At 50.3% G+C, this 19,549-nt stretch overlaps 5 protein-coding genes across 5 annotated transcripts; 2 read left to right on the top strand and 3 right to left on the bottom strand.

The window, feature by feature from the left end:
• Window positions 1-84: 84 nt before the first annotated feature.
• Window positions 85-1,203, top strand: BDW70DRAFT_161868 (uncharacterized protein; the record flags this gene model as incomplete). The annotated part of the gene is made up of 2 exons (XM_073741040.1): window positions 85-270; window positions 340-1,203. The coding sequence occupies 2 exons, from the start codon at window positions 85-87 to the stop codon at window positions 1,201-1,203; spliced, it is 1,050 nt and encodes a 349-aa protein (XP_073594059.1).
• A 264-nt stretch (window positions 1,204-1,467) lies between these two features.
• BDW70DRAFT_151827 (RecQ family helicase MusN) lies at window positions 1,468-6,251 on the bottom strand (the record flags this gene model as incomplete). Its single annotated transcript, XM_073739348.1, has 4 exons — window positions 1,468-2,003; window positions 2,060-2,138; window positions 2,197-5,786; window positions 5,852-6,251. 4 exons carry the CDS (start codon window positions 6,249-6,251, stop codon window positions 1,468-1,470), a joined length of 4,605 nt encoding a protein of 1,534 aa, XP_073594058.1.
• Window positions 6,252-6,759: 508 nt separating this feature from the next.
• Window positions 6,760-11,642, bottom strand: BDW70DRAFT_85696 (FG-nucleoporin NUP159). Its single transcript, XM_073745040.1, has 3 exons — window positions 11,286-11,642; window positions 10,525-11,218; window positions 6,760-10,473 (listed from the first exon to the last, which is right to left on the bottom strand). The coding sequence occupies exons 1-3, from the start codon at window positions 11,355-11,357 to the stop codon at window positions 6,938-6,940; spliced, it is 4,302 nt and encodes a 1,433-aa protein (XP_073594057.1). The 5' UTR covers window positions 11,358-11,642; the 3' UTR covers window positions 6,760-6,937.
• A 163-nt stretch (window positions 11,643-11,805) lies between these two features.
• On the top strand, window positions 11,806-12,955 carry pup1 (proteasome core particle subunit beta 2). The gene is made up of 3 exons (XM_073737570.1): window positions 11,806-12,060; window positions 12,118-12,165; window positions 12,228-12,955. Exons 1-3 carry the CDS (start codon window positions 11,935-11,937, stop codon window positions 12,870-12,872), a joined length of 819 nt encoding a protein of 272 aa, XP_073594056.1. The 5' UTR covers window positions 11,806-11,934; the 3' UTR covers window positions 12,873-12,955.
• Window positions 12,956-13,098: 143 nt separating this feature from the next.
• Window positions 13,099-16,133, bottom strand: BDW70DRAFT_151824 (uncharacterized protein; the record flags this gene model as incomplete). Its single annotated transcript, XM_073739347.1, has 3 exons — window positions 13,099-14,975; window positions 15,041-15,371; window positions 15,645-16,133. 3 exons carry the CDS (start codon window positions 16,131-16,133, stop codon window positions 13,099-13,101), a joined length of 2,697 nt encoding a protein of 898 aa, XP_073594055.1.
• Window positions 16,134-19,549: the final 3,416 nt, after the last annotated feature.

The following is a 19,549-nucleotide window of genomic DNA, read 5'->3' as shown; positions in this document are numbered from 1 at the left end:
GAAGCGTGCATCCCGAGTGCGTCGAAGAACAGACGCGTTTGGACCAACAGTGTGTCTGGTGTGATGCTGTTTTCAGATCGCAAGATGGAGATACCTCAAGAACGAATAGAGAAAGTGCAAAGATTTACTGAGGACCGTCGAAAGGCTGAGAATTTTTACGACGAACAGCGGGCAAGCTCGTCCGACATCCAGACGTACGAGAGAAAGTTGGATATTACGCTCAGAGAGCTCCAAGAGCGAGTCAAGCAGCAGGAAGAAGATTTGCGCAAGGTTCGCCGGCAACGATTATGTCACATATGCTAAGAATAATATCAGACCAAACAGGCTAATGCAATACAGCTTCGTGCCGCCAATGCCAATGGCATCTCCGAAATAGGCACAGATCCTTCATCTCGCATTGCACAAATACGGCGAGCGAAGAAGGCCTACGACTCGCTTTTGAAATCGGAGTCAAACCTACCACCGCCAGAATCGCCACTACCGTCCCTAATTGCACTTGAAGAGACATCGCGCATAATCAATGAATGTAAAGTCTCGGTTGTAGCAACAGCGGAGAATCTAGCGAGTGCGCGACAACGTTTGAAGACCGAGGAAAAGAACTTACACGATGCGCAAGCGATAAGGGATGGGTTACGAAGAAGAATAGATACTATACGGAAAGACAAGTCAGCAAGCCATGAGAAACTGCCTTCTGAAGTTGCGCGAGAATTTCTGAAAGAACAACGGCGGAAGAAAGAGGACCTCGACAAAGACACGGTCCGCATCAGGACTGCACTACATAGTTTCTGTGATGAAACCCTTGCGTCGCTGATAGCAGCTGAAGATTTGGGAGGCCCGGCAGTTGGAGATGTAGCTGAAGTTTCTGAAGCTACATTGGCCGCTGGGTACACACGCCACGGTAAACCGAAGAAACCCAAGGCCGCAGAAGAGGATAGTCAAGACAACAGTCAGCATCGGATTGATGATATGCTTCGTCGCCAGACCGGGCAGCAAAGCAACCAGCCATCAAGTAGGAAAGAGGTTGCAGCGACTGAAATACATGAACTACTCGATGCTCTACTAGAGGCAGGTTCGTCCTATACATATTTACCGCGTGATTCAGCCGCATCCAGGTTTTTAGTTAGGGCCAAGGTTGCTCAATTTCACCCACGCGACGCTAGACGGTTAAGGTTGATTGATTTCGGGCGTTCATTGAGTGACTAAACCGACTATTGATGGGTTGCAGCTAGACCTTCAAGGTACCAGCGGAGGCCGCCGAAAGGATCTAAGATTAGTATATTTGCATCTAACTAATCTGCAACGCCCTATATAATACCTGAATGGATATCATGTTCATTAAAAAGATCCGAGCCGAGCAAAACGCCTAAACATGCAATGTGACCAATAACAGAAACTGAAGCTACTCATCCGCCAGTGACATAGAATTCATCATAATAAACAATAGACGAAAGGGAAAACCAACAAATGTTAAATCGGCATCATAGCTATCTGGCCTGTGGGTTGCTTTTGTCTTCCCTTGGTCTCTTTTCGCGAATTGGAGCGGCCTTGCGAGCGGCTACTTGTCTTGGGTTTGCGTGTAACTTTCGCCCTTTGTTTTGCACCGCCGCTCTTTCGACGAGGAGGTCGTTTGCTGGTGTTCTTCTGTTTCTGTGACTTGGAAATGCTAGCTTTTTGTGAGGGGTGGTACTCATCACCCGAATTGTCCTCGAATGGTTGCTGAGATCTTGAGAAATATTCACTGGTAACGATTGCGTCATCAGGCTGCAAGATATCGTCTTCATACATAAAGACATCATCGGCATCGCTGAATTCATCATCGCTAATGTTAACCACGTTGTGATGGTTGGGGTCAGGGACAACGCCATCGACATCGTCACCCGCCTGCTTTAGTTCAGACAAACGTTGTTTGGTGTCCCGAAGTAATTTGAGTATCTTGTCACCGTATCGGTGAACCTTGTCTGGATCTATGTTGGGAATTTGGAGCATTTCCCCTTTGTCTGCGTCTGTATTAGCAACTGTTGCAGATCGATTCCATCTAAATAAACCAGTCTACTCCTACCTTTGGGGAAGACCATGACCATCTCACGAAGGATTGTATCACTGAAAGGCTGGTTCCTAAGCCCTTTATCCATAACCACCTAGCGGCAGGAATTAGCAACACCCCCGACAGAGAACAGTGAGAAAGTGAAACCGCACCTCTTGGCAATAGTTTTTGGCATAGACCATGAAGTCTTCCGCAACAGCTCTGTGAAGATGGTCCAGTTGGTCAAAACGGTCGCCTTGGGTGATCGGGGGTCCGGGAATGAGTTTTTTCTTTCGCTCCTTCCTACCAGCAATGCGAACTTTCTCAAATCCATCGCTATCCACATCGGTGTCGGACTCGTTTGCTGCAGAATCTACGTGCCGGTAACGTTCCAATCGACGCCGATTTGCTGACCGAACTGGTGACGAGACGTTGGTAGATTGCGGTAAGTAATTCCGCCCAACATTGCCCCGTGGTCGGCCACTGCCATCATGAGATACTCGAACATCAAGCCTGAGGCGCCGTCGGCCGCTCTCGAAGTCGGATGCACGTGGCCCCAGTTTGACGTACTGGATGGGGAAATTGCCCCTATTCACTATGTTCTCTTCTGTCAATGCTCTTTCACTATGCAATTTGCGAAAGAGTCGTTCCGCGTCACCAACTGCTATGCCCGAACCATCACCGAAGGAGGGCGCCTCCCGGTGCTCAGGTGACCTGAATGACTTCGTGGTTCCACGAAAAATGTTCACACAGTATGAAAGTGTTGCCCTTTCGTTTCGTTCCTGAAAGTACCGAACAATCTTAATTGCTGCTGAGGCGTGTTCTGAAAAATCTTGTACCTCAAAGGTGTCCCCTGATTTGCAGTTGTCGCAAGAAGCATTGCAGTCCTGGCGTTTAAATGATTCGCTAAAATATGCAAGTATCTGAACTCTCCTGCAATCATTCGCATTCTCACAGTATTTCACCACGTCATTCAGCATTCTGGTCTGTCGACTTTTTTGTACGTCATCAGAATCCTCGTTCTTTTCGATCATGCTCTGCATTGTACTGACATCCCGGTGAGAGAAATAAAGGTAGCAGCCAGAGCGTCTGCCATCACGCCCAGCGCGTCCGGTTTCCTGGTAGTATCCTTCCAGGCTTTTGGGAATGCTGTGATGTATTACGAATCGCACATCTGGCTTATCGATACCCATACCGAAAGCAATCGTAGCAACTATGACATGCACATCTCCAGCTTGCCATCGTTGTTGAGTCCGTGCACGCGTTTCCGCATCCAAGCCTGCATGGTAATGCTCGGCTTTGATGCGGTAGTTTGTTCGAAGGGCTTCAGCTACCTTTTCGCAGGTGTTTCGTGAGAGGCAATAAACGATGCCACATTTGTTTCGATACGTTGACTTGATTGTGTCCGCTATGCTGTCAAGAAGTTCGGCATGCTTTCCCTTGCGACGAACCTCATATGTAAGGTTCGGCCTGTTGAAGCTTTGGGTGAATACTTCGCAACCCTGCATTCTAAGGTTGTGTATCACATCGACCTTAACATTTTCCGTTGCTGTCGCCGTCAGCGCCATCAGTGGAACACCAGGTATCCGTGCTCGAAATGCGCCGATCTGTTTGTAGTCCGGACGGAAATCGTGGCCCCATTGACTGACGCAGTGGGCCTCGTCAATGACAACCCGCGCGAGCTTCTGGATGCTACAGAGCTTTTCAATGCGGTCAGTAAGAGCGTGGCTTTTGCTAATCATTTCCGGTGTGATGTAGAGGAGCTCGATGTGCGTTTCAGGATTATGACTAGATAAGGTACTCATGATCCATTGACGTTCTTCTGATGGCGTATCACCATTGATCAGATATGCTTTGATCTTATTTTGTCGCAAGTGGGAGACCTGGTCCTGCATCAAACTGAGAAGTGGAGAAATCACAAGGGTAACGCCCCTGGTTGAGCCGCTGGAGATAACAGACGGCAGCTGGTAGCAAAGAGACTTCCCTCCTCCCGTTGGCATCAGCACAAATGTATCTTTTCCACTCAAGGTCGAGTCAATTGCTTCAAGTTGATTAGGTCGGAATCCCCTAAGGTGAAATCTCTCTTTTAGGGCAATCTTCACATCCTTCGTCCACGGATGCTGACCCCAAAGTGTACCATGAGTTTGAGATTTCTGCGTGGCGGGAAGCCTGCGGACATTTCCTGAGGTTTCAGCAAATACTGGACGACTGTATGGTTCATGTCTATCTTCTGTGAACAGTTGCTCTTCCTGGCAATTGACTGCGGCTTCCAGAATATCCTCATCCAAGACATCCATATCGAAGTCGTCAGAATCTTCCACCGGCGGCAGAGTAGATCCCATGTTTCCGGTAAAGGTCGTCTCATCGTCACTCATTACTTCATGGTATTTGGTACGGTTAGCCTCCGGAATCCCGAGACTACCAGTAAAAGAGCTTGTTCTGTACTTTGAAGTAACCAGGCGAGATTCCCTTGCATCGTAATCTGGTTTAAAGGCACTATTGCCTGCGACAGGACTGTTGCGATAATTTTTGTTCTCAGCGCCGCCAAGAATGCTAGGCGCTGTAGTTGCAGGTAAAGAATGCAATCGCTGCAGTTCGATTTCTCTGGTTTCCGGAGAGAACTCTTTCATGACCGAGAACAAATCAGCCTCCCGCAACAGGAGACACATATTAGCCTCCATATCTCTCAGTTGTGATGTAATTTCCTTCTGCTTTTCAATTTTCGGCAAGACATTCGATGTTCCTTGGTTCAGGGCATGCATAATGTCATCTTTCAGAGCTTTTGATTCTGCTTCGCGCGACAAGTAGGCAGACTTCTGTGCAGTTAAGGCCTTGACTGTTCGGATTTGAGCTGTGAGTGTGCCATTCTTCGATACTATTGCGTGCAGTTCAGAAGTGTTTTCGCCATTCAACATTCCTTGGTAAACGATCCCCGAGTTCTTTTTAATAGTGTCTTCCAAGCATGTCACCAAGCGCCTCAATGACTCCGCAGGAATTTGCAAGAATCTTTCAACATCCTGATATCTCGGTTCAGAATCCGATTGCGGCGGCAGTAGTGCGCGTGAGCTATGAGGTTCCGTAGTGCTAGGGCATAGAGCAGTGGGGCGGGTAGTCTCTGGGATGTCCATGGAATCCGGGGATATTGGCTCTCTTGGTTCCGGTGACGGTGAAAGGCTCGGTTGCTGGGTGCTCGAATGCTCTTCCAAAGGCGGAGCAGCATACAACGAATTTTTGGTCACATGAGGCGAGGGCTGCTTTGTCTCGACCAGATCAAACAAGCTACCAATACTCTCAACTTCTGACTCCGCGACAGACACAGCTCTGTTGGGAGCTGTTAAAGGTGACTCCTCCTGCTTCTTATGTCTGGACGCAGGGACGTCGTCTTTCAAAGTCGGACGAGGGACGAGTGTTGAGACGTATCGGTCAAATTGTACTGTCTTACTGGAGACGAGAGGTGAGCAAGCCCTGCGAGTAGGCTCTCTCAAAGGCAAGAGGTCAGACGCGTCTTCACCACTCTTTCTCTTCTTTCCTCGCTTGTCGGTGGGGTTCTTTCTAGGGGCAGCGTCTTCAGTCCGAGGCCGGTGTAGCTCATCAAACTCCTCCCTAATATCGGACGATAGCGCGTTAGAGTCGAAATCCTCAGTCAAATCAATTGTGTCAATATCCTGAAACGAAGACGGTATGTCCAGCTTCCGTTTCAGCCGTACGGGCGGTATTGCTTGCTCTTTGCGATCTCGAAAGGATGGAATCGTACTGGGAAGTTCTACGCAGTGTCGTGTATCAGTCGATCTAATATCTCTCATTATGTTGGCGGGGAAGCAGTTGTACCTTCAACCATTTTAATTCGAGGAGTCTGGCTGACTTCCAGTCTTACGGACGAACTTTTGGATGCCTTGCGAGTCGAGTTATGTGACTCTTCGGCGCTGAGCATCCGTGGTTTGCTCGCTGACAACCCATGATCTAACATTAGGCGCGGCATATCTTTGTCGGATTCGATACCAATCACATTGCCCGCGGGGTCATTGATCGCCGATTTGAGAATAGGCTGCGAGTCCTTAATGCTGAGCTCTTGGTGGTTCTCAATCAAATTCAACATTGGGTCCGGATTGTTTTGAGAGCCGGTCGGATTGACATGGGTGTCCCACGCGAGCGGCGTCAGGACTGGATGTAGCGACGGGCCTTGATCCAAGAGCCATTTTAAATGGGTCTTCAAATTGCTTCTAGTCATAGAGGCGTGTGTCTCTGCGCATCTTTTCGTCAATGATCTCACCCTGACACTGCTATAGGCGTTCGCTCTGCGAATCGGTTTTGCGATCGATAATAAGAGTGGTTCCCAGCATCGCGTCTCCACGATGAGTCGCGTGGTCACGTGGATATGGTGCATTTAAGCATTTCCGCCCGAGATCTGTAAGTGATATTGGCGGGTTAATCCTCATTATCGAAAGGCACAGAGCGCTGTTATTGATCTGTTAGACTCCCTGATTTTAGCTGCTGTTGACTTGAGTATGACTGACTGGTAGCCTTGTGTTGACTAGAATGTCTAACCCTCCAATTGATATGCTCTGAAGCGGGTGTCTTAGAAAACGCCGCGAAAAGGTATACCTAATCCATTGCAAAAGCATTCCATAACTTCATGAGAATGATGCAGTGCTACAGACCATATTAATATCTGTACTCTGCATCTATTTGTGCTAGGTCATTAAGATCCAACAAAATATCGTTGATCATTTTATTAGCCGACTAACAGCGACCCAACTCCTGCCGGTGTCAAAGCAAAAATAGAGCAAGATCTATGTACAGTACAAATAACAACACTGCCGTCCCCGATTGCTCCATGCCGTGACTCGTTGGGATCACCGTTCGTAGCAAGAATGGGACATCCCAATAAATATGCAATAGACAACTTGTAGAGTCCTAAAGATCGTCCACGCTCCGGACCTTCGTCTCCTTCTCCTCGATGGCTTTTCTGAGGCTACCCAAAAGATGCTGCTTGCGCTGCATTTTGGCCTTCCACTGCGCGACCTCCCTTCTGTCCCCTCCGTCGTTCACAAGCCCTACAAGCCGGAGTCTACTCGCTTTTGCCGAGCCGTTGATGCTCGAACGCATATTTACGCCTCGGGAAGTAGAATCCGGTGTGTGGTACGAACTGACTGGATCTTCCAGAGTCCCGCGAGATCCAGGAGTAGCAGGGAGTCTGCTCAGACCTTTTCGCGGGGTCGCGAAAGGAGATCCCTCCCGGCTGGCGGGAGCAGCCGATGTATCGAAGCCCAGCTTCTTCATCTGAACTTCTAAAACATCAATATCACCGCTCTTGCTTTCGACCATGTTCATCATTGTTGCAATGGTTGACGTGACAGCTTCGACCGTGGGCCGCCTAGTAGAGGGCCGTGATCCATCCGCGCGTGGAGAATCTGCAATCTTAGCTCGTAGAAGAGATACAGCAGATTCGAGTTCTGCCAATTTTGTCTGGATTTCGGCTGACGATGTCCGAAGATCCTGTTGGAGGTTTGCTTGCTCTGCGGAAAGAGGTGCGGAAACGATTGATGCAGCATCGGTGTACGCGTCAAGCGTCTTTCTGATACTAGCACATTGGCTGCGAAGCGTGAAGATGTCCTTACCCAACAGCTCTCTGCAGCTTTCAAGCTTCTCTTCCACCCCTTGCACTCTGTGCTTCTCAAGAGAATCTGCAAGGGCACTGGCGGTAGAATCCAAATCCTCAATTTGCCGAAGAAGCAGTTTCTCATCCAGAATATCAGTTGGGCTATCACTTCTCAGTATGTTGATCCAATTGGAGTCAGTTGACTTTTGTTGATAAAGAAGAAAAGAAGACAAGGAGCGCGCGTTTATCCCAAGAGTATCAACCATGGAATTGATATCGCGGTAAAGCCTCTCAATTTGGCCGGGAATACCAGGTTTCGAGGTTTCACCTGTGTAATCCTGGTGAGGTAGGAAGGGGTCTAGTGTTGGTACGGGTTCCAGTGGCCTATTAAGGTCCGCACGGAGTCGCTCGTCTTCATCATCGGACAAGGCTTCTTCTTCCGTCTCGACAGGCTGAGGTTCAGACTGCCGCGCTGGGCTGCGCGCCGGTTGTCGGAGCTCTTCGCGCTTTGCTAGTTCGGTGAGAGAGGCTTTTCGGGCAGCAAGAGCATCTCCAGGCTTGTGAGGAGCACTGATAGAGCGGAGATTTTCAGTATTCGGGAGACCTTGTCGAGCACGAGGAGGCCGTATCGGGCTAGGAGACCTCGGAGGTTCGCGACTTTGTGCTGTTTGAGGGAACAAAGGCTTGCTTATTTCCCCAAATAACTGCTTCTTGCCAAACAGCCCACCAGCTGGACCTTCACCCATGTGTTTGGCATCGAAAGAACTCTCTGGTGATGACTCAACGCTCGGTTCCTTGACTTCATGCGTGTTGTCATCACCACTGTATTCGAACTCAGACTCATCCTCGGGGGGGCCCTTCTGTGATTCATCTGCGTCCGACCCGACATCCGAGCCTGCGTCCGATTCATCTTGGACCAGGGGAGACTCTTTCCCGAAGGGCGCACTTGGCTTCGTGAAGTCTGGAGGCAATGGTGCCTCTTCCGCCTTCACTGGTTCCTCCTCTTCCTCTTGTTCTTCTTTCTTAGGCCGCGTGAGGAAATCAGGCGGCAAAGGAGGTTCGCTTTCAGGCTCAGGAGACTTTCGGGACGCTGTGAAATCCGGTGGTAGAGGTGCATCATCAACAGAGCTTTTTGAGACATTGGAAGATGCAGATGTGTCACCCGGACCATATACGGCCCTGCTTGTAGAGTCAGGGGGAAGGGGCGGTTCAGGTTCAGGTGACTTGGCTTTGGTGAGAGGTGGGCTAGCCACTGCAGTCTTCTCCGAGGGTGCCGACGAGGGACTTGGCGCTTGGTTGTCGGCTTTTTTATTTCCAAGTAGTGAAAATGGAGACTTGCTCGTTTGTGCTGAACCAAATGGTGATTGGTTTTGCGTCTGAGATCCAAAAGATCCGAAAATCGACGATCCAGTGGAGGGTTTCGAGCTTGCACCAAATAGGGAGGGTGCTGGTTCCTTTGCTGCCGGAAGGTTTTGACTAGTAGCATTCGAGTCCTCAATGTCATCCATGGCTTCTGTAGGCGGGCTGGTTTTGCTAGGCGTAGAGACCATTTCATCGAACGAGGAGCCGAATGAGAACAACCCAGAAGGTTTTTCGGGCTTCGGCGCATCATCAACGGCAGTACCATCCCCCTTGAAAGTTGACCCAAGGACGAAACCACTGGAACCCGCACCAAAAGCCCCCTTGGACTCCTCCGTTTTCTGGGGAGTGAATGCGGTGGTCTCGGACTGGGCACCAAATAATGAGGTCCCAGAAGATTTCCCGAACGGATTTTCGCTAGGCAGTTTGCCAAAGGGAGACCCCTCCGAGGGCTTTGACGTGGCCAGACTGGCGAAACCACCGCCACCACTTACGTTCGCGAACGAACCGAAACCACCTCCTGCGGGAGCACCAGATGCTCCAAAAAGACTTTTCACGGGGGTCGACGACTGTCCAAATCCAGATTGACCGAACTTGGGTGCATTCGAGCCCAACGCAGCGGGCGCGCCAAAGGCAGGCGCCCCGAAGGCGGGTGTGGCAAAGGCAGGCGTGCCAAATGAAGGTTTTCCAAAACTGGGTTGCTGAGGGGTTCCTGGAACTGATGGACTGCCAAATGCAGGTGCCGCAGACGGCTTGCCGAAGCCTGTGGTGCCAAAACTAGATGGTGCAGCCGGGCTGCCAAAGGATGGCTGCGCAAAAGGTGACTGGGCCGCGGGCTGCGGTTGTGTTGATTGCGATTGCAGCGCAGGTGGTACTTGCGTTTTAACAGAAGTCAATCCGTCGTATGGTACCTTTTGCCGGATTGACTCGTTATATATGAACCACCAAGAACATAGAACGCCCTCATGGTTCAATAGGAGGAGATTGGGCAAGGGAGTTGAGCTTTCAGCAATGTCCTCTCCTTGAATGGGGGCTATGACAGGTTCTGAACTTGAAAAATCAAGACCCAAACCTATGACTGACGTTTCGTCGATTGAGTCCTTTAAGGGAACCGAAGCTTTTTTGGAGTCGTCATTCACTTCCGTCGTAGCAAATTGTCCCACGATGGCTCTGGCACTATCGTCACTCGCTAGTGCTTGAGAAGACCTAGTAATTAATCCAATGTCTGCAGATGCCGTGGAAGACACAATCAAAGCGTCCGTCAGATGTGGCTTGTAATTCCGGATACGTGCGATGAACTGGTAAGCCGGTGCACGTTTATAACCGAAAGGGCTAGCCAATTCAGGCAGCTTCTGTATCAAGAAAGGCTGCTGCTTTCTTCTAGTGATGATATAGTATGAAGACGAGGGAGTCAGTCCCGTATCATCTTCTGCAACATTCGGAGTATACACCATCAAGAAGATATCGTTCTCAAGCCACGCGATGGATGATACTAGGCAAAATTAGCTATACAAAAACGGGCTGTTTGGACGTTGAAATTTACCGTGACAGGGATCTGTGAGATCTGAAGGCTTAGGGATGAGGTCCTTCTGCACGCCATCTGGAGTCATCACATAACCAGTTCCGTCCACGAGGCCAGCTACGAGTTGCTTGCCTTTGTTACTCCACCCAACAGAGCTAACATCGGTTTTCAAGATGTTCCCATTTGCTCCCGCGACAAGGTTGCCGGCCTTGAGGTCCGCCATTAACAACTCGCCAGCGTTCGTTACCAAGGCCACAAGGGATGAATGGGAATCCTCCGCCTGGGCTGGATTGGGCGCAACAGTCCGGAAAGTGGCGCCATTGGTAGGAATGGATATAGCAGGCTGCGAATTAGGCTGTAGTAAGCTTCCTGTCTCAAAGACTGACAGATGGGTCCCGCTTTCCGTCGCAAGCACCAGGGCGCTATCGCCAGAGGCAAAAGCTATATGCGTAGGTCGTCCGGGAAGCGAGATAGTCGCTTGCGGTTGGAACGGCTTTGTCTTGACCTTCTCTTTCCCGTCATCTGAGGATATAGCCGCTCTGACGGACTCAGTAGACGCAACACATAAGGTGTTCGGACCAGCACCGACTACTATGCCTTTGGTGGCTGCGACAGCGAGTAAGGTCGAGGAAGGGGCAGGAAGCGCATCGGCAGGCCAAGGTGTAGGGAGGAGTTGGACGTTACTATCGCCGGAAACGCCTTTGAAACCGACTTCCTGACCCGAGCATTAGCAGCCTTACGGCCGGAGTTGATCGAGTGTACACGGAATCCAAAGGACTTACCTCCGCACATAGATCTGGAAGTTCGGGTCCCAGTTCGGCGGGAGGGTCTGCAGTCGCCATGCTGAATGCCATCCTGAGTTTGTCTATATCGGCTGAGATAGAACGAGGACGGTCGCCTAAGTGTATTCTGGACTTTGGAGCATGAGGAGAAGGAGAACTCGGCGGCGGTGATGGAAAAGAGCGGCGTTGGAGTTGCTGAGGACTCCGATTGAAGAGCTGCGCAAAACTGGGAATCTTGATAGACTCCCTTCAAGGAATGGGGATGGCAAGGCTGTTGGTGAAACGCGAGGAGTCGAAGGGGGATAAATGCCCACCATGGACGGGTGCTTGATCACAGGTAGCAAGCAAGCGCGAAACCCATGCCTGTTATTCTTGGGTTGGATCGACAAAAGAAAACAGTAGGAGCTTGGATTCTGGGCACGGGACCTTTGGCAGCCTAATATATCAGGCATCAAGACTAGGCGGCGGGAAGCTTCGTCACTCTCGGCTCCCCCAGCTCCATTCATCGCCGTCCTTTCTCCAGCTCTCCATCTGCAACTCAATCTGATACCTTTACTCTTTTCGAATACTTTGTTCTTCAGGGCTCGCCTCGTTTACAGTACTACTACCCGCCGTTACCTAAGTCCAACTGTGATCCTCAGCCGTTGCCATGGCCGGCTTCGACTTCTCTAACTACAACCGCAACGCGGCTCTTCACGCCAAGGGAGCACCGCTTCCAAAAGCTACAAGCACAGGTACAACAATTGTTGGCTGTATATTCGACAATGGTGTTGTGGTGAGTTTGTTTGGGTAATGGCGGTATCATGGTTGATGGAGTTGACCATCAGCACAGATCGCCGCAGATACCAGAGCGACCTCTGGCCCCATAGTAGCAGACAAGGTAAGCTAGTGGGCTCATATTTGTGGTATAGATGGGATTAATTCAATATCTTCCTTTCACAGAACTGCGAGAAGTTACACTACATCGCCCCGAAGATCTGGTGCGCTGGTGCTGGTACAGCCGCTGATACCGAGTTCACCACCGCCCTGATCAGCTCCAACATCGAACTACACTCTCTGTCGACGGGCCGCCCCCCACGAGTGATCACCTGTATGACCATGCTAAAGCAACACCTTTTCCGCTACCAGGGGTACATTGGTGCCTACCTGGTCGTTGCGGGTGTCGACCCAACCGGTATCGGCCTCTACACTGTTCACGCGCACGGATCAACAGACAAGCTCCCCTACGTGACAATGGGATCAGGTTCGCTAGCTGCAATGTCTGTCTTCGAGTCGACGTGGAAGCCGAATCTGAACAAAGAGGAAGCGATCGCCCTGGCGTCTGAAGCTATCAAGGCCGGTATTTTTAACGACCTTGGCTCTGGTAGCAATGTCGATGTGTGTGTTATTGAAAAGGACAAGCCTACGCAACTTCTGCGGAACTACATGAGGCCCAATGAGCGTGGTCAGAAGGAGCGGGACTACCGCTTCCCCAAAGGCACTACCGCATACCTGAACGAAAAGGTGTTTACCAAGGAGGATCTGAGGAAATATGTGACCGTTGAGGAGATCTCTGGTGACCCTAATCTGATGGAAGTGGACCCCTAGACAGAGCTGACCTTTGGTAATCGAGCGAACCTTTCTAATGGAGTACCGCAAGAATTTCCGTACTATTATTGAATGACCATGGGAACTGTTATCAAGTACATAATGTCTCTATTCAAGCGTAGTATCCGTCCAAATCTATATAGAGATGTAGGATATCGAGAGCAGCTAAGTGTCGCCCCCTCTATATGATAAAAAAAGCTGGAATTTTGTGAAACTTCACACCGGCTCATTCATACAGTGTTCGAGACCTCAAAGCCCGCACATATTCCCGCCCCTCCGTCTGCTCAACAATACCCCAAATATAGTCATACTGAATTGGAGAAATATACCCCTTCTCCTGGCGAAATCTCACAACACCCGCGTGATACAAAGCGCGCGCAATAGGCGTCTGAATAGGCGCACCGTGTCTGAGAAGAAAGAGGTAAAGCCAACGGACAAGCCGATAAGCCCGCTGGGGCGAAAGTTGTTTTGCGCACGCAAAGGAAGCGGCTAGAGAATGGACCATGTCCAACGCATCGTGGGGGTCCGGCGTTCCTGCTGACCTGGGACGTGGGTTGTAGCGGACAATAACTCCATCTGCGGGGTCGGGAAGTGGCCATGCTCTAGACAAGGCAATCTTCAAGGGGATATGGGCGCGCAGGAGACGGAGGACAGACCAGATCGCGGGGGAGTTGCCGGTTCTGGCGATTTGAATGGCCCAGAGGCGGAAGTCGGGGCTTGCGACGTCGACTTGGCGGATTTGGTTGTCGAAATTGTTGAAGAAGAGGTGGCGGGCGGCGTTGTAGGTTTGCGTATTGGCGAAAAATTCGGAGAAGGATAGTGGTTCATTTTGGAACTGTCGGAGGCGTTTCCTCATTGTGTTGGTCATGGGTTTTCCAGTTCGCAGGTCGTCGGCCATTGCTTCCAGGTTGAAAGGTATCTTCAGACGAGCTATGTGCTGGACTAGGCTGGTCCAGAGGTCGATTTTTATTTGGCCATTTCTCGGAACTCTTCTTGAGGACTCGTAAAGTCTATATAGACGCTTGGTGACTGATTTAGTGACTTGGGAAGCACGTCTCTGGGAGAATCTCCTCATTGTGTGCAGCATCCAAAGACGCTGCAAAATCAGTTGACGCTTTGCCAATGAATCAGGCTGCTCTCGTATATAAACCCAGGCTCCAGACAAGGTAATCCTAGATGCATCATGAAGCTCAGCTAAGCACTTCCCCCATCTTCTGAGAAGGCGCGTGTTCTGGGAAGAGATTAAAATCTCGGTGCCGCCAATCAGCGAGTTCGAGATGGTGTCGATATTGAAGGGCTTTAAGCTTTCTATGATGATGTCCCTGTCAGGCGCCGGAAGTGAATAGTTGGAGTCGCGAAGTAATCTAGCGACGAACTTGGGCAGCCATGAACTGCTTAATGACATCCCATAATCGGTAGCCAATAGAATACTCGTGGCTAGTCTAAGGTAGCCCACAGTGCCCTCTTCTAAGCAGACACCAAGCCAAGTCTGAACAAGAGACTGGTCCATATCTCGATGTCCATAAACAGCACACTTGCCAATGGCGTCCCACATCGCGCGATAGATTTTTAAGAGCTTGCGTTTGGCTTTTTGAGAATCCGAACAGGATTTTCTCCATTCTAACCAGCGAGTTATAATCGCACCGATCTCTTCCGGAGGAACAACCCCAAGTTCCAAGGCTCGTATAATGAGATTAAACTGCGCAGGCCGTGTTTGGAATCGGACCATTCGAGACATAGAATGCTCAACCAGTCGAAGATAATTCCCTGCTCCTGGAACGTTTAAATGCGGATCATCCAGGAACAGTGCTAGCTCGTCCGCAGCTGCACGTTTGCGCTGAGACAGTGCCAACAAATGATCAAATAAGAGGCGGCTAGAGCTCGGTTCTTGCCGGAGGTCGATACTCAACTCGCGGATAGCACTCTTAATAGCACTCACTGCCTGATATTCCTGCAATTTCTCCCCAAAGAACTCCTCACGCGTGAGCTCTGTGGAAAACTCGCCAGCGTCCTCCGAATTCCCACCAAACGCGTCCGGGCTCAGAAAGTGATCAAACAAGCTCAATGGGGGTGCGGGCGGAGTGGGCGAAGAGAATTGAATGTCTATAACGCGTCAGGATGGCTTCAAGAGACTCAGGAAAATGGCCGTCGTGGAATCTAACACCTACCGAAACCTCTCTCCGGTTCACTCCATTTCATATGCTCCCGTCCATTTTTTCCCAGCAAGCTCGCAATATCATCCCCAGGTCCAGAGCCTGCTATACTAGCGAGTGCTGTATTCCTCCGCTTGGCCAGCCTCCTCCTGGCTTCCAATGGGCCCGGGACCCGACTCTCATACCGTCGCTGTCCGCTCACGAATCGCCGGAACGTCGAGGCCAGAAGCTCGTCGCTGACCCATAGATAGTCCGTAAAGGTGGTCGGAGACGGAATAGCGCCTTGCCTGTAGGCACATCTCCCGAGAGACATGGGGCAATGGTGCCATGCGAGCAATTGAGTGCTCTGAGGTTCTGCGTGTGGTTGTTGAGCTTGGGACGGAGCCGACCTGTCAGAAGTTCACGATCGCAGATGACTAAGCCACCTAGTTCTTATAAACCTCAGGCAGAAACTCATAATCCCGAGATTAGCATGAACATGATGTTCCATCTTTCCCACATACTTACGGGGAAAGTTTCATGACCCTCTTCAAGAAATGGTTTAGACATCAATTTTGAGATCTACACAGAGCTTGGGGACTACGAAACTCCGGATATCGTAAACTTGGATTCATCTTACCTCGTCAGGATGCGGCTTCCTACCAACTATTACATGAAAATTGAAATAAGCATGAACCGAAGTATCCTGTACACTGCGCCGCACATTGACCAGAAAGACCTCAATCTCCGCCTTTGACCATCCCAGCAACCTCAGTGGCTTATACGACCATCCAGACAAGCCCTCTAATATATTTGACTCCATCCACTGTCCAATATTACGCAGATGCGGATCCGTCGGCCATCTATTGACAGGAGCCTTGAAAATCCGTTCTTGGACATCGACGAAGCCCAATTCCCTCATTCCACGGGCTAGCCGGTGCGCTACGCGCCACTGTCGCGGGGGATCTGTTACCTGACCGGACTGAATTTGCAGGTCGCACCAGTCTTGGAAGGGGTATGTGCTGAACGAGGACTCATCTAGAGGCGGCATTGTGCCATCATCACATCGGACCATTGTGTCGAATTCGTGGATCTCGGCCCATCCGCCTGGTCTAAGGTGGCTGTACATTTTCCGTATTAGGTCTTTGTATGAGGGGAGAGCTCCTGAGAGGTGGCCTGCGTGGATGTAGTCGAGGGAGTTGCGGTCCCAAAGCCACTCGTCTTCGGTGAAGTCGTCGACAATGAAGTGGACATTTTCAGGGACTTCAGTTGGCTGGCAGGGTGAGAGGTCGGTTCCTGTGATTTGGGCGTTGGGGAAGATTTGAGCTGCGGAAAGGAAGTCATGAGAACGCTATGTTATTGTCCGGGCCTGGGAACATAAAATAAAACTTACCAAGCTCGATTGGCCAGATCCCAGAGCCTGTCCCAATATCGACGATAGTGCGTGGGTTGATGATGGGAGCAAAGAATAGGCGCTCCCCCGTTAACATCTTGCACAGGTGATGCTGCATGTCTAGACGGTCCATTTCCCGCTCATCGTTGGGGAAGACATATGCTATCAACATCAGTTAGCTCTCCGAATTCACGACCCATGCGCTGGGATATACGCACAGCCTTCATGGTACTTGTGGTATGTTCTGCCGTTCTCGATTGGATATTCGGTTACACTCGCAGTGAGTGACTGGGTATCACTGCAGTCAACCATCAGCATGCAACCATGACAAGACAAGAGTGCTCATCCACTCTAGGAACAGCAGCAAAGTCCTAAACTGATAGGTAGGGAACTCACTATTCTCGACTCGGTTCCTGCGACATACTTTATCAGCAATAAACCAAAAAGGACAGAAATGTACGGAGGACTGAACACAAGGGTCGTAAGAACTTAGTTCAACAAGCAGTTCCCAGAACCAATATGAACTGCACGGTGCATAGGCGAAAAACACAGGGGCGATTTGCAAAAAATGGCTTACAGAGAGTCTCCCCGTTCCAGCCGTGGTTTTGGTGGACCTGGGCATTTGGCTTCCGCACCTGTGGGCCGTCGCTAGCTATTGCGATGTGGGGTGAGCGGAAACGGCAGTTGGATGAGTATGGGGCCGAGATTCTCAATTGGGTTATTTTTTGTGTAAGACGTGTTGAGCAACGATTGAATTGGGCTCTCTGTGGGTACGAACAGCACGTCGAGTTAAAGTGATGCTGTAAAGAAGTGTGGGAAAGTATGTGTTTTGGGATACAGCCAAGGACCAAGAACGGGTAAAGAACGGGTACGTATACTCTAATCGAACGGACAAGTTGGTAGGTAGTTTGGGGGGAACGATGTCTCTTATTGCCGCGCAGTATATTTAAGAGGGAGTCTACGCCGCACGGAATAGGCCCGCGGTCGTACTTGTAGGCTAGTCCCGACTGTAGGCTGTAGCAACTAGTAGTAGCTGCATTTTTTTTTGTGAAATTATGAAATACGGAATTGTCAAGAGAGGGGTTGAAGTGGGTAAGGTGCTGGTGCTAGCTAGCTAAGGGGGGCGTCAGAAGTGTGTAGGCGGCCTAGTCTTTTTTCTGTTTCCGCCTCCAGGGCTCGAGTCCCGACGGGCTGGATTAAGTTTTGACCCTCTGGCTCTAGTCGAAACCTTGGAACCCAGTTTAACTTAAATCGATCGGTCCAATGAAGGTGACGAGGGAACGGTGAGGTGGAAGAGTCTTTGGGTGAGATTTGGAATTGTGAACCAATGGACAATCCTGACTCACTCTTCATTCTGTCATTGTGTGGAAGACTCGCATAATTAGGGGCTGGAGGGGGCGGGTTTTGTTCGCTCCCATGCGGAGGTTTAATCAATAGGTCGGCAGCGGATGGACCCAGCTGAAGCCTAGGAGGAGGTCAGTGCCGTGCAGCTTCATGTGTCAAGTGTCCCGACATTCAGAATCCCAAGAAAGTTAGAATAATCTTTGACCCAGACGGGCGGTTCGCGCGGTCGATCGCCTGACAGTGCTCATTCTATCTGACTCGTTAAGAGTACCACAGGAGTATGAGATGCAGCAAATATCATGCCAAGGTCTAAATATGCTACCGGGATTCACTTTCTTGCAAGTTACAGACTTTGCCGCTCTGTTATTTGGCGACCTCAATGACCTGCGCGGGCTGAAAAGCTCGAGGGTTACTCCACCCGAACGTCTCCGTTTGGTCTATCTCCGAATAAAGAAAAATACCCATTCATCGATCTCACTTCCATGGGCCGACTAACAGGAAACTCGCCAATTGTGATATTCAGTCAATCGATCATCAACATACCGCCGGCGGTTGGAGCATAGTTATAATATTTTTGTACACTTTGCTTTTTACCCCTCCGCTTCTTTCCTCAAGACTTCTGTCACACAGTAAAAAGCACAGGCGCCCGTTCCAGACTGCTGGGATGGGACGGCGCCCAACTCCGACGGCAGTGCCCTAAATTTGGGACAACAAAGTCCAAACAGCCTGAACGGGTTAGGAAATAGGGTTCGGTTCGCTCAGGGTTGTCGGTATTAATATCCCTCCATATAGAATACATAGATTACCAGCAATCAGTTGTAGTAGACAATTGCTCACCCACAGCATCTCAGGCTTCGCGAGGGTCTCGGGCCATCTATGCCAGACATCCGGTTGTCACGCATGCAGCTTTCTGGACTCCAAATTGACTTTCAAGTCCCAGTCCCGGCCGACCCGGTCGACCCGCGACGGCGTTCAACCTCGCATGAAGCCAACGCGGCGTCCGCCCGGGCGGCACCTTTAATTCCCAACAAGACTCACAGTGGTAAGTAGTAGCAGTATGAATACAAGACTACTGCGGTACAAATGGTATAAGAGGTAAAACTATGGATGATCGCTCCGACAATGGTGGGATCCAATGGCGGTGGTGCCATGCTACTGGAATTCCTGACCCGTGGATCACTCCCTTAATATCCGTCCGGATGGGATGCCCGGCCGCTGAGAATCTTCCGACCCCCGATTAATTAGCAGTAAATCGGCCAAAGTTAAATATATTAAATCATGCAGACCTCGGCCAGCCCATTCTGACTAGAAACTACCACGAGCATTTTTTTGCGTCGTTCTTTGAAGTTGAGGCCTTTTTTAACATATAATATCGTCACCTCGAATTTCAGGCTCGTCATCGCTCTTCTGCCGATTTGGAAGATTGCGGCCCAGCTCCACGGTCAGATTATTAACGGAGCTGCGGTCCGTATCCAGACTGTCGGAACCTGCCCCACTTCTGTCCTCGAATTCCCGTCCTAGACACAGTCGTATACGAGTATTTACACGGTCGAGACAAATAGTAACCTTCAATAAATCCATACCCATTATATAGTACTAGCTAGAGATTATACTATTCCCGCCTCATAGAGCAGAACACTAAGCCCTTTAAAAGACGGAAGGCGTATTTAATGGGATTCTCAGTGTCGATCGACCATTGGCCGAGGGCTGACAAGGTATATCCAGGTCGCGTCTGCTGATTTGACTCGGATTAACTGAGACAGCAGAGGTACCGCTTTGCTTCAAATAGACTCGCCAGCACGTCGCGT

This window comes from Aspergillus foveolatus, assembly GCF_047715535.1.
Source record: "Aspergillus foveolatus strain CBS 279.81 unplaced genomic scaffold BDW70scaffold_41, whole genome shotgun sequence".
In the NCBI taxonomy this organism is placed as follows: Eukaryota; Fungi; Ascomycota; class Eurotiomycetes; order Eurotiales; family Aspergillaceae; genus Aspergillus; species Aspergillus foveolatus.
The sequence above is the reverse complement of the archived record's forward strand: the minus strand, read 5'-3'. Positions and strand labels throughout refer to the sequence as shown.